This window comes from Gadus macrocephalus, chromosome 4, assembly GCF_031168955.1.
Source record: "Gadus macrocephalus chromosome 4, ASM3116895v1".
NCBI classification, from domain to species: Eukaryota; Metazoa; Chordata; class Actinopteri; order Gadiformes; family Gadidae; genus Gadus; species Gadus macrocephalus.
The window spans coordinates 23,299,722-23,314,121 of record NC_082385.1 but is presented as its reverse complement, the minus strand read 5'-3'; the positions used below and the strand labels follow the sequence as shown (position 1 = coordinate 23,314,121).

At 49.2% G+C, this 14,400-nt stretch overlaps 1 protein-coding gene across 3 annotated transcripts in view; it reads left to right on the top strand.

Moving 5' to 3' along the window:
- LOC132456366 (striated muscle preferentially expressed protein kinase-like) overlaps positions 1-14,189 on the top strand; it is a 102,600-nt gene extending 88,411 nt beyond the window's left edge. For all 3 annotated transcript variants that reach the window (XM_060050697.1, XM_060050698.1, XM_060050699.1), the window contains 7 exons: positions 7,976-8,140; positions 8,288-8,864; positions 9,360-9,599; positions 9,964-10,190; positions 10,656-10,731; positions 11,443-11,592; positions 12,212-14,189. In XM_060050697.1, coding sequence (XP_059906680.1) covers positions 7,976-8,140; positions 8,288-8,864; positions 9,360-9,599; positions 9,964-10,190; positions 10,656-10,731; positions 11,443-11,592; positions 12,212-12,497 — 1,721 coding nt within the window. In that variant the 3' untranslated portion in view covers positions 12,498-14,189. The remainder of the gene's footprint in view (positions 1-7,975; positions 8,141-8,287; positions 8,865-9,359; positions 9,600-9,963; positions 10,191-10,655; positions 10,732-11,442; positions 11,593-12,211) is intronic.
- The last annotated feature ends 211 nt before the right edge of the window (positions 14,190-14,400 follow it).

Sequence of the window (14,400 nt, the reverse complement as noted above, 5' to 3'; positions counted from 1 at the left end):
ATCGCGCAACTGGGCGTAGTTCGCCACCTGGTTGACCAGGCCAAACCAGCTTCTGATATCCGTCGTGGAGTCCGGGGTGGGGAAGTCCCGGATGGCGTCCAAGTACTTCGGAAGCGGCTCTATGGTGGCTTCTGACACCCTGAACCCAGCAAAGTCTACGCACCTCTCCGCAAATTGAAACTTATCTGGGTTCAACACAATGCCCGACCTGCCGACACGTGTCAGGAAGTCGATGGTCCTCCACCAGTGATGCTCCAGGTCAGTGTCATAGTGGATAGTGTCATCCACACAACGTTCCTTGCGCTCGAAGTCCGAGAGGATGGCGTCAAAACGACGGTTGTAGCCGTCCCCAGATGACAGGAAACCTTGCGGCACCCCTGATGTAGCGCCAGCGGCCGAAGGGCGTGATAAAGGTGGTCAGATGACGGTCCGACACACGCAGGGGCACACTATGGTAGCCGTTCCAGGCATCCGTGACGGTTTTCCAGGTGTCCCCCGGGATGCGACGTGCAAGGTGGAATGGGGATTCAGTGGCGAAGGTTTCACGTTGGCAGAACTTGTTAAGAGGTGAAAGGTCCACTGTCCTGCGGGGGGAGCCGTCGTGCTTCCTTGTGACTACCATACGATGGCACCATGTCACTGGCTCACCGTATGGCACACGTTCAATGACTCCAAGGGCTTTGTCCCGAAGGAGGTCGTCGTAGACTTTCTGCTGCCAGTGCAAAGGCACATTAGCCGCGGTGTGGCATGCCTTCGGCGTGGCTGCTGGGTCCACGTGCATTTCGATAGGGGGCCCCTCCATGCAAGGCAAAGCCTGATGAGGGCGGCAAGTGTTGAATGTGGATGAGGCGTATCTCTCTAGTAGCCAATCTTTCATCCGACCATTGTTCTCCGGTGAGCAGGGGAACGGTAACGCCTGAGGCCGTGGTGGAGGGGCTGTACGCTTGGGGCATGAGCACTGAGCGTCCTGGGGATTACCCTGGTCTGTGCAGCCACTGTCGGCAGACCTCGTAGCATTCACAAACAAGGGCTTGATTGGTATGTCACGTGCGCCAGGGCCATGCTCGTCTCTGGGTCCTCCACTGTTACCTGATGGGAAGTCCGCAGGGAAGAGGCCGAGGTTAAGCAGTGACTCGTAGGAGAGGTACATCGCTCGAACTGAGCTGCTCACGTACACCATCGAGCGGCAGGACGTAACACCACTGTCGCTGGGGGCTGTTGAGAGCCTAGCGAAGAATGCTCCCTCAATGGCTATGGGGGAGCGGTTGGCAGCTGACAGGCTAAGATTAACAGGACGCAGGTCATCACGCGAGAATCCGCAGGCGAGGAACTCCTCAAGAGACCACAGATCAGATTGTGCGCCAGTGTCTGCGATCGCGGATATGCTCACCTCATTGTCCGAGCCTCGGTGGTTGATGCTGCCCCGCGGCCCGACTGACCTGTCGACCGAGATGGTGATTAAGACTCGGGGGTGGTCTCTTAGCTTGGCCCGCCTCCATTCCCCCCTGGAGAAAATGTGGTGCCCGAGCCTGATGGGTGTGGGACCACCGATAGTGCTGTGTGTCATCCGAGTGCGGCGACGGCCCCCACAGCGTCGGCCAGGGCGTGCTTTGAGTTGAACCGATGAAATCTGGGAGATCGGCACCGATTCCATGGCAGCCTGCTGACCGTCATTTGATGGCTGTTGACGCCTCTTCTGTCGGCGGGCCCTATAGCAACCGACACAAATCTGGTGAGGCTTGGTATTCCAACCGCGAGGTCCCTCCGTGAAGATCTTAAAGGTGCTTTTACAGCCCAGGCACGAGGCTTGCCTAGCCCTGTCTGTTGGGGCTGGGGTCGGGACGGGGCCCGTCTGTTGATCTCTCCGTAGGCGCTGGAATGACGACATGGCTGATAGAGTGGTCGACAGGAGAGCATTGCGGGCCATTTCCTTGTTTTCAACGACTGCAATTACATCGTTCACTGGTTTTGTCAGAATGTCAGGTATCCCCAGTGTCTCGCGGCGTATGTCTGAGTCGTAAATCCCGTTGATCAGAACATCACGGATGATGTGATCGGTATAGTCCACATCCTGGCCACACTCGCATACCGCAACGTAGGCGCATGTCTCCGCCTTCCCTCGCACCCTGGCGGTGAAGGCACGGAATGCTTCATCACGCTCCTGGTGCAACTGAAGCAGCTCGGTGCGCAGGACACATGTGGCAACCGGAATGACGGCTAGTGAACGCATGGCAGCGATCAGATCCACCAGGGGTCCGGAGGTGATGTTGGGATTGGCCTTCAACATGCTATCTCCAAGTTCAGGCCCAGCGCACTGAAATAACTGGAAAGGGGCGTGGGCAGCCCTGACGCCTGAACCGGTGCGAAAGACGTCCCAGCGACGGATGAAAACGTTCCATTCCTCTATCGTCACGCCAACATCGACCTTAGGCCGATCAAGTTTCGGACCATGCGTAGTCGGGATCTGGGCCGGCGGGTTCCGATGGACAAGTCCGTGATTCGTCAACAGCGCAATGGCGAGTGCTTCAGACACATCTCCGGTCTCGAAAGCGCAGCCAGGAACAGTACATCCAACGACAACCATGACTTCTTCATGAAGAAATACACTCCTCGACGTCAGAGTTTGGATTTAATGACAAAGATGAAGAAGTCCTGCAGCAATCACACACAATAACAATGTAAGCTACAAACGTAATAACAACAGTAATTCCTACATGCACATAAATGCATACACACATAAGCATCTCAAGTATCTAACAATAACAATTGTATTAATCAGGAAAGACTCACATGAATCATGCCAGCAGCTCAACATGCTATGCAACGGGAACGTCTGCAATGCTAGCGAACACAACAAGGTAGACCGCCAACTCAGCCGGTCAGCGGTCTGCGATACAACACTATCCCCTAGTGGCCGGAGGTAAACTCTGCACTGGACTTGGTGAGCTTAAATAGGCTACATTTAAGTGACCTTTAGTGAGATGGCCTAAAACGGAATACAAATTAATTATTCTAGGACATATGCTTTCAGAATCAATTCAGAGGTTAAACTGTTCGGGATTCATTTTGCTTAGCCAGTGAAAGTGACCAGCTGTAGATTTAAAAATACTTCACTACAAGTAGGCTATATGTCCACCAAATAATTCAGCAGAATTGCATTAGGCCTACTGCTACAAGCATAGGCAGCAGTAGTAGTCATATGTGCTAAAATGGTCCCTGCCAGTGTTTTTCTATTCTGATGTTTGTGGATGAATCTTTCAGCTACAGCTTTGTTACATTTCCTTGCGATGGTTTGCTAGTTTAACTATACAGCAATACATCAAATTATGTAAGATGATGTGTCCGTTGCGTGGCTGTCATGTGAGAGCCGTATACGCATTTTAAAAACACCTGTAATCAGCGTGACTATGACTTTCCCAGCCGATCCAGGGGGGCTCTTCCAATAATTTATAGAACACTGGCCGGGACCATTTTAGAACACTGGCCGGGACCATTTTAGCGCATAATGACTGCTGCCTATTATGCTTATGGCAGTAGGCCTAATGCAATTCTGCTGAATTATTTGGAGGGCTTATAGCCTACTTGTAGTGAAGTATTTTTAACAGTGTGGAATCTACAGCTGATCACTTTCACTGGCTAAGCAAAATGAATCCCGAACAGTTGAACCTCTGAATTGATCCTGAAAGCCTATGTCCTAGAATAATTCATTTGTATTCCGTTTTAGGCAATCTCACTAAAGGTCACTTAAATGTAGCATATTTAAGCTCACCGTGTCCAGTATTCAGAATTCAAAGCATTTACAAATACGTTCTATTTTTTTGCCAAGCGGAGCCGACAGTCCTGCGCAAGTATGCAAATTAGCCATGTGCGCCAAACAGAAGATAGACGCAATGTATATAACTGATTGTTGTGCATTGTTGTGGACATGTAGGCTAGTTGTGGTTGTTTGTGGTCTTAGTGAAACAGCCTTGCCTTGGAGTTGGAGAAGATGGAGTGATTGTGTGAATGGCGAGAGAGAGCGCCCCTGCCGTGGTGATGTTTTGCTTGTTGTGGGCTTATATGTGATCAATGATGTATCTGTCTGATCGTATTAGCTGTAGATGGATGGTTAAATAATGTCACAAGATCGGTCCTACTGCAGGCTCTCATTTGCAAGTGCACTGATTGTGTGCCCGTCTCCGATATGCTATATAGCCTACCTGGCATTTATTCAGTTCATGTTCTTCTGAGTGCGCAAGAATGGTGCCAATTATTGTCGTGTTTTTTTTGCACAACTTTGCCTTTCCCTGTTATAAAATAACGTGCATCCCAACAACTTTAGCCAATGCAGGCTCCTATTGCTTTACCAGTGTGTTTAAAGTGTGTGCGTGTGTGTGTGCATGTTGTCATGTAGGCTATAGATATAGATCGATTGTCTTGGCTTGCTTGCATCCATGAAATATTGTAATGTTATGGCCTAGCTGGCTACTGCATATCGAGAACAATCTGGGGATGAGGGCATCCCCGAATATTGACGGGTATTTCGCACACTGCCATCTCAATATATAGCCTAACATATACAAATATATCACTGTACTAGACACAAATGTATTTTCCACTAGCTAGTGGTGGTCATTACATTGTAGTGAAACGAGTAAAGACAACACAGCTTTATGTTACGGCGAAACATAGAGGCACTGCAGCTCTCGACAATGCGTTACTTTAGTCTGGTATTTCTCTTCACTGATTGGTTAGACAGCCTTCAAACTTAGTGGTCAAGCAAAGAAGAGGGAGGGGCTCGTTCTGCATACCTAATAGCCGGAGTGAATAACTAATAGCCGGAGTGAATGACTAATAGCCGCGGCTATTAGTCATTCAAAACCGTACGGAAACCGTACGGAATTCTTGCCGAACCGCACGGAATCCGTGCGGTTTTGCACTTTTACCGCGCCATTCTGGGGCCGGATTGTGGCCTTCTTGGCCGTATTCATTAAAAATTACAAACATTGCAAATGTTCGTCGATGCATTTATTTGACAACATGTTTGTGCGCCACCCTAAGGTGCACAAAAGCCTCCGTTTGCTGTGCTGACCCTAAAAAAAAGATTAAACACAAACATAAATAGGTATACATAAATAATGTAATATTGAGCGAGTAAATTGACATTGGTGACAGTGGTGTTTAACACCAGCTACGTCCGTGCAAAATATAGCAACGTATCATTAAGTTGTAAGTCCGTTGACTGACGGTGCAGTGGGCATGTAGCGTGACCCTACATGCCCACTGCACCGTCAGTCAACGGACGTGGGAAGGCGTGGCTGACTGATGGGGGAGTAGTCTTTGCAGAGGCATCCGTCAGCCAATCAAATCGCTTCGCCGGGTTCTTCCCGCTTCTTCCTGCTTGTTGCGAGGCAAGATGACCCGCTTTCCCGCTTTGCAGTATCGTCAGAGCCCGAGTCGCGTCACAGTGCTTAAATTTGCATACGCGATTGTTACGTCCCCCGCTAGGGGAAGGGGTGGCAACATAAAACCAGATGTCTTTGGTTAACTGGAAGTTGTTTATTTAGCCCAGAGCATGGGATAATCAATTTAACACAAACAGAGGAGGCAAAACTACAAAAGGAAAAGGACCATTGGGTGCTGTCCAAATCAAAGAAATGAATATAACCAATAAGAAGCTCCCAAAATACATGAGTGGAACAGCACCCCTGCGTCTAGTGTTTTTAACAAAAGTATAGCTGGGAGTCGGTGTTCGATAATCTCTAACAAAACTCTGGCCCAGTTCCCGTGTAGCAATTAACAAGAACCTCGATCAACCAACAAATAACCATTAGAAGACCCAATATGGCAAGCTGCATATCCAAGGCCAGCTGCCGTGGATGTTGAGCTCGCCCGTGCTTTATCCTCCTGGATCCTCGGCCCTCCGATGCAGCAGCCAATCACGTCCGGGGACAGGCACATCAAAATTAACATAATGGTCAACAAATCACACGCGGGGAAAACACATGATCATAAGCATGAGAATCGACAAACTGAGGATTTTACCCATGAGGGCGGGGCGTCAATCCGCAACCGTACAGCGATCTGATTGGATGACGGATCCGTCGCTGCCGAAAAGTTGAAAATTGTTCAACTTTCTGACGGAGCCGAAGGCTCCAACGGAACGGACGGATCCACAATGCATTGCGCGTCCGTCCCCATTCAAAGTCAATGGGGATCAGTCAACGGACGGAGGTAGTGGGCACGAGGCATGACCCTACATGCCCACAGCACCGTCAGTCAACGGACGTGGGAAGGCGTTGCTGACTGATGGGGGAGTAGCCTTTGCAGACGCATCCGTCAGCCATGAAATCGCTTCGCCGGGTTCTTCCTGCTTCTTCCTGCTTGTTGCGATGCAAGATGACCCGCTTTCCCGCTTTCCAGTATCGTCAGAGCCCGAGTCGCGTCACAGTGCTTAAATTTGCATATGCTCCCAAAATACATGAGTGGAACAGCACCCCTGCGTCTAGTGTTTTTAACAAAAGTATAGCTGCGAGTCGGTGTTCGATAACCTCTAACAAAACTCTGGCCCAGTTCCCGTGTAGCAATTAACAAGAACCTCGATCAACCAACAAATAACCATTCGAAGACCCAATATGGCAAGCTGCATATCCAAGGCCAGCTGCCGTGAATGTTGAGCTCGCCCGTGCTTTATCCTCCGGGATCCTCGGCCCTCCGATGCAGCAGCCAATCACGTCCGGGGACAGGCACATCAAAATTAATGGTCAACAAATCACACGCGGGGAAAACACATGATCATGAGCATGAGTATCGACAAACTGAGGATTTTACCCATGAGGGCGGGGGGTCAATCCGCAACCGTACAGCGATCTGATTGGATGACGGATCCGTCGCTGCCGAAAAGTTGAAAAATTGTCAACTTTCTGACGGAGCCGAAGGCTCCAACGGAACGGACGGATCCACAATGCATTGCGCGTCCGTCCCCATTCAAAGTCAATGGGGATCAGTCAACGGACGGAGGTAGTGAGCACGGGGCCTATGAGGGGAGGATTCTCATAAGACTACAACCACTAGTCCCACCCCTCTATAGGGGGTGGGACCCACTGACGCTACAGACCTATTAGAGCAGTGTCAGTGGGTGGGACTTCACCAGCAGAAACTAACATCCACAGCGTCTGAAGCTAAGCTAACAGAGGCTGTTGATAAAACTGTAGTACAATGGCGGAGGGTACTGGATCTGACATAGAAGATGGCACCATGCAAAAGTTCACCATTTTGAAAGAAATACAAACGAGGACTACCCGTATTTTCCGCACTATAAGGCGCACCGGATTACAAGGCGTACCTTCAATGAATGGCCTATTTTAGAACTGTTTTTGAACCAATCATTCGCCAGCAGACCTCTCTGTTGTACAACACTAACATCTGGTGTTCATTTTAAGAACTGCAACATACGTTTCCCTGTTACCCTACATGCCCACTACCTCCGTCAGTCAACGGACGTGGGAAGGCGTGGCTGACTGATGGGGGAGTAGTCTTTGCAGAGGCATCCGTCAGCCAATCAAATCACTTCGACGGGTTCTTCCCGCTTCTTCCTGCTTGTTGCGATGCAAGATGACCCGCTTTCCCGCTTTCCAGTATCGTCAGAGCCCGAGTCGCGTCACAGGCCTAAATTTGCATACGCGATCTGATTGGATGACGGATCCGTCGCTGCCGAAAAAGTTGAACATTTTTCAACTTTTTGACTGAGCCGAAGGCTCCAACGGAACGGACGGATCCACAATGCATTGCGCGTCCGTCCCCATTCAAAGTCAATGGAGATCAGTCAACGGACGGAGGTAGTGGGCACGGGGCGTTAGTCCAACATTGCGGTTTTACCCTGTTTGTAGACGTGCACATAGTTTGCGTTAACATGCTTTACCTAGGGACCTAGACCAAAACGGAAGCATATTTGACTAGTTATCTACTTTTTCTGCTCCTTCCTTTCGTCTCCCAGGAGAGGAGAACTGGCTGATCACTGCCACTGGTGTGACGGACTGCTACTACAACGTCACGGACCTGCCAGCAGGGGGCACCTTCAGGTTCCGGGTGGCCTGTGTGAACAAGGCGGGCCAGGGGTCTTACAGCAACTGCTCCCCTAAAGTCAGCCTTGACCAAACAGGTAACTGATCAAATCCTTAACATATGTTTGTGTTTTCGCTGTTTAAGTTGATCTAAGATTGACCTGTCAGAGCTAGACAGGCCCATCCCGTCGCTGACGAGGATCTCCCCACCACCCAAACCAACAGTGTCCTCTTCTGTTTCACAGGTGGAGGAGCAGCACCGCCCAAAATGGCCGTCATCAAGACACTTCCTGTCTCCCCGGCGTCAGACCCCCCTTCCCCGTCCAAGACTGACGCCACTGCCAAGACCCCTCCTGTCTTCTCCTCCACTTCCTCAGCCACCACCACCTCCGTCCCCGACAAGGGAGCCGCGCCGCCTCGCCCCTCGCCCGCCCCCGCCACACCGCCCTCGGCCCAGCCTCTAGCACCGCCACTGCACACCACCAAGCCGGCCCCGCGCTTCATCCTCCCCAAGCCCCAGAGCCCCATCAACGTGGTCCCCCCAATGACCCTGACCCCGTCCCCGCTGCTCACACCCCTGCCCCCCCCTGTCCCACTCAAGCCCCCCGCCGCTGTCCCCAGCTACGTCCCTGTCACCCCCATCCCCGGCCCCACCCTCTTCTCCGCCCAGGTACTGCAGGTGTCCAGCCTGAGCCCCATCGTTGGGGTGGCCAGCCCCCCCACCAGAGAGGCCCCTGGCCACTCCACCCCCTCCTCCACCTCCTCCGCCCTGGGCCTGGCCGCAGCCCAGAAGCCCTACACCTTCCTGGATGAGAAGGGAAGGTGAGTCGGGACAACCACTTAGCAGTCCTCTGAACCCCAAAACACACAACACCAATTCATGTTCATATTTGTAGCGCAACCTCAAACAAATACATTTCATCCTTTTTGTTGTTGTTGTTTTGAGCAGAGTGAAGCACACAGTGTAACTGTGTAATTGTTGCAGGGATGACTATATTTTGCTCGCTTCGTACCGGACTCGGGTCTATTTTTGAAGCGATACCTATCCAATCACGTTATTTTGCGTCTGTGCCGATACGCCCGCCTGCCTTGGGTTTCAGAGAGAACTGCAGACTGGGAGCTCGAACACACAACCCTTTGGCTGGGATTGAAACACCCTAACCACGAGACACTTTCTTCTGTCAAATGTGATACGCCTTGCTAATCACAGTGCTTGCGGTTGTGTGTGTGAGGGTTTGTGTGTGTGTTTGTTTGTGCGTATGTGCGCGTGCGTGCGTGTGTGTGTGTGCGTGTGTGTGTGTGTGTGTGTGTATGTAGGGGTCGGTTCGGCGTGGTGCGGGAGTGCCGGGAGAACGCCACGGGGAAGGTGTACATGGCCAAGATCGTGCCCTTCAGCCCTGAGAGCAAAGCGGTGGCGCTGCGCGAGTACGAGATCCTGAAGGTGCTGCACAATGAGCGTGTGATGGGGCTGCACGAGGCCTACGTCACGCCCCGCTACCTGGTGCTGGTGGCCGAGTACTGCACGGGCAAGGAGCTGCTCTACACCCTCATAGACAAGTGGGCTCTCTCTCTGGCTGTCTCTGTCTATCTCTCTGTGTCTCTGTGTCTCTCTCTCTCCATTATAAAGGGATAAAACTAAAGAACGATGGTCAAATAACCCAATGAAACTCGGACATGAAAGGAACCCCTTGTAAAATTGTCTGTGTCTTGTCCGTTTCCTTTGGTGTAAGCGTGTGTCTGCGAACCTGCGTGTGAGTCTGTGTGTGTGAGTCTGCGTATCTGCTTGTGTGTGTGTGCGTCTGCGTACCTGCGTGGGTGCGTGTGTGTGCGCGTATCTGCGTGTGTGTGGGTGCTTGTGCATCTGCGTAACTGCTTGTCTGTGTGCGTTTGTGCGTCCTTGTACCTGCGTGCGTGTTGCCAGGTTCCGGTACTCTGAGGACGACGTGGTGACCTACCTGGTGCAGATGCTGCAGGGCGTGGAGTACCTGCACCACCGCCGGGTCCTCCACCTGGACCTGAAGCCCGACAACGTCATGGTCACCCACCTCAACGTGGTGAAGCTGGTGGACTTCGGCAGTGCACGCACCTTCAACCCGCTGCACCTCACGGCCTGCGCCGCCCCGCTGCCCGGCACCCTGGAGTTCATGGGTGAGTGTTAAAGGGGACATAATAGAGCAGGGTGATTTCACCGATGATGTCGTCTCACATAAAAAAAAAAAAAAGGCAAAAATACGATAATAGATGGTCATAGGGTTAAAATGGCGGATAAGGTGTCGATGTGGTCAAGTAAAAAGTTTAACGTTCGCTTTTGTTGTTAACATTTCGCCATGTTTTCTATTTGTGCAAATCATGTCCTATGAGTATGTTCTGTGCTCATGGAGCACGATCCATTACTCTATGTTCTATGTTCTGCTCTCATAGTCTACATTTAAGACTACATCAAGAGCATACATTCATACATTCAAACATGTACCACATATTTTATTCCAGTCACTTCCATCTGATATAAGAAATGGATAATAAAATGTAACCCGTGCCAAATGTTGAACCTCAGAATGTTTTAACGTCCACCTCCCACTCTGTCCCTGACATGATGTCCTTGCTGTGGTTCAGCTCCAGAGATGGTGAAGGGGAATGTCGTGGGGCCCCCAGCAGACCTGTGGGCACTCGGGGTCATCACTTACATCATGTGAGTCAACATGTAGTCAAAATAGTACACAAAACCACGTTTTACACGCCCTGTTGAAGATGGTCTACCGTATGAGCTACTCATGTAACACTGAATTTGAATGGATAAAGGACTCAAATGAAAGCTAGCTAGCTATATCGCTCAAAGCAATAAAGCTCCCAGCCATATAGCTCACATCCATATAATAAAAATAATAATACATTTTATTTATAACGCACTTTACATCAACTTAATGACCTCAAAGTGCTACAATGCAAATGAAAAGAAAGAAATACAACATAAAAGACTAACTAGATTAAAAAGAAAAATAACAGAGAAAAAATAATCATTTAAAATAGCAATTTAGCCAAAGGCTAATAGCTAACAAAGCCATATAGCTAACATCCACATAGCTCACAGCTACATAGCTCACATTCATATCGCTAACATCCATATCGCTCACAGCCATATAGCTCACATCCATATAGTTCACCGCCATATAGCAGTCATGTAGCTCACAGCTATATAGCTAGCAGTTAAATAGCTAATAGCTCTAAAGGTAGTGTTGACAACTGATCCAAGTATATTGTGTTACATCTGTGTTACAATAGTGGGACACTATTGTGTCCCACTATTGTAACACTATCGTATGTATCGTTTCATCCGTGACACCATGGAATCACATCAATAACGAAGGACTTCTTAATCTAACAAACTGTTTTCGGGGAACAGGTTGAGCGGCCGGCTGCCTTTCCAAGACAAAGATCCTCTCCAGACTGAGTCCAAGATCCATGTGGCAAAGTTTGACCCCACCCAGCTATACCCCAACGCCTCCCAGAGCGCCTCGGCCTTCCTCAAGAAGATGCTGAGCAGCTACCCCTGGTGTGCCACGTGCGCTACTGCAGGATAAACGTTCTGTTGACATTCTAGATCCTGCCTCAGAGCCTTTTCTCTGGGGTCCTGGGTGGGCGGGGTCCTTGGGGGAGGGTTTTCCCTCCCGTCCCGTTTAATTATATTTCATACAATTAAACATTATTTAAAAGTTAATTATCAAGTATCAATTATTTATCAATTAATCAATTAGCGTAAACTATACACGTAGTCTAATAATCAGTTTGAAGACAGAAAAGTGATTTCAATTTGACTGTTACTTTAATTGTAATATTCAAGTGTCTTATACACATTCGAAAAGCAGAACAAAAGTCTGCAACACACTCGTGTGTGTGCATGTGTGGGTCTGTCTGTGTGTGCGTGTGTTAGTTTATTCGCGCTTGCGTGTGCGTGTGTATGCGTGCATGTGTGCGTGCGTGTGTGTTCCGGTTCCGGTACTCTGAACAAGAACTTTGCTTTTTTCCAATAGAAATACCATGAAACATGTGCGACACATGCTTATCACAGTGTGTGTGTGTGTGTGTGTGTGTGTGTGTGTGTGTGTGTGTGTGTGTGTGTGTGTGTGTGTGTGTGTGTGTGTGTGTGTGTGTGTGTGTGTGACCTCTCACAGGGCCCGCCCCACCACCAAGGACTGCTTCACCCACGCCTGGCTGCAGGACTCCTACCTGATGAAGCTGCGGCGCCAGACGCTCAACTTCACCAGCGTGCGCCTCAAGGAGTATCTGGTGGAGCAGCACCAGCGGCGGGCTGAGGACGCCACCCACCACAGGGTGCTGCTGCGCACCTCCCAGTCATCCCAGTCCTCCGCCACGACCGCACCCCCATCCCCCGGACCTGGGACCACCACGCCGCCTCCCTCTTCCTCCTCGTCTTCCCTCCGCTCCGACACGAAATGAGAACGATTTCCGATTGCCGGTTTCAGTGAGTTTCCGTTTTCGGGACTTGGGCGGGTCGAAGTTCAGATGACTGAATCATCGATCGGGCAATGTTCGGTCGGGGGACAGCGTCGGTCAGGCCGAGGCTTCGGTTGGTCAGACTTGGATCGGGAAAAGGTTCAGTTGGTCAGGATTTCTGTCTGTCCAAATTTGGTTGGCCGGAGCTTCGGTTGGTCCTCCTTCACAGGGAGGACCAACCATGAGCACCATAGCTCTTTCCCGACAGGTGTGGCTTCCTCCTCCGGGGCCACAGCTCGGATCAAGGCGACGGCCCTGGCTAGGCATGGGTGGAAAACAGAGAAGATGTGTGAGCACTTCCCTGGTCTGTGACGAGGAGTCTTTGAACAGTGATGTTGACATTGGGGGCTTCTACCACAGTGACTACTGATCCTGAGAGAGAACAATAAAACGAGAAGAGCGAGATTAAGAAGAATAAAAGAAAGACGGCTGTGTTTAAAGGTGGTTTGTGGAAGAGGTCAGCGCTCGTATGGACATCGTTTGTGAGGAGCTGGTCCAGTTTCCTTCCTTTTCGCACGTTTTTTTGTTTAGGTTTGTTTTTAAGTTTAATTTAGAGTTTAGAGTTTAATTTAAAAAAAGTCAATCACATTGTGATACAGTATGGTGTTCACATCTCTGATAAAACAGTTCTTCAAGTTGCACAATCAGCATGAAAAAAAACAAGAGTACAGATTTTTGTTAAGTAATGGACCCGGTAGGAATCAGCCCACTCACGTACTGTCATTTACGCTGTTAATTTATTCGCGCATTTTGAGTTACGATCACTTTTTAGCCTGAAATCACAGGCATGGTTTGACATTGTTAACGTTTTTTCCTCTTAATTTATTTGCATGCGTGTGGGTGCCGGCACGTTTTCAATCCACCCTCCTTACGAAAGAAAGAAAACAAAACGCAAAAAAAAATAAAAGAATAAACCTGTATTTGTGATTTTGCCATTGAAAGAATTCCCGTTGAATACATGAACATGTTTTTGAGTGACCTCTGGGTTTGTGGTTACAATTTATCGTTCTGTGGTTTAATTTTTTTTGTTGCAATTTACCGTAACTGTAAGAAAACAAAGTAAAACAGTAAAACATTTCGTTTTAGTCGGCCCCAATGTACTTCTGTGTGGTTCGTAGCATCACTCATGGGCCAATCTGGTTGCTCTTTGTAAAATCGGCCAGTGCCTGAAATGGATCAGTTTATCCTAGTATGAGCTGTAGGTGACGCTACTAGCTAACAGTAGAGGAGATGGGTATGGATCTGTTAGGAAGAAAGATTTGATGTTGATTATGTAAATCAGATTGATGATAGCCATGAAGACATGCATACACAAGCACATTCATCCAAACGTTCATTCAGTATCGCCACAAATGCATCACGTCCATATGTTCACGACGTATGTTGACTTACACACACAGGCACACTAACACAGAGACAAACACATACACAAACACATACACATAGGTGCATACATAGATACATGCATACATAACGCACATGACATTCTTGTAATAATAGGATATCTTGTGGATTGGTCTATCGAGGTATTACTTTTGTATGTTTGAATGGCTGAAGATTTGTAAATGTACCAATTTGCCGTGTTTGTAAGTGGAACATGTTTTTATGGGATAGTATGTAATAAAATGTTGACACTATTGTGAGATTTCGTTGTCCTTTTACGCCAAAATATGGCGCCAACACTTTTGTGATAGTCCCTTGATCAAGGTGGTTTCAAGGAGCCCCGAGCTGGGCGTTCCTCCTCCTCCACTCCCACTCGGAGACGCTTGTGAAGAAGATAAGTAACCTATCTGCCAAACATAGTTCATAATAAAGTACATGAATTGGATAAATGCGAGATGTGTGT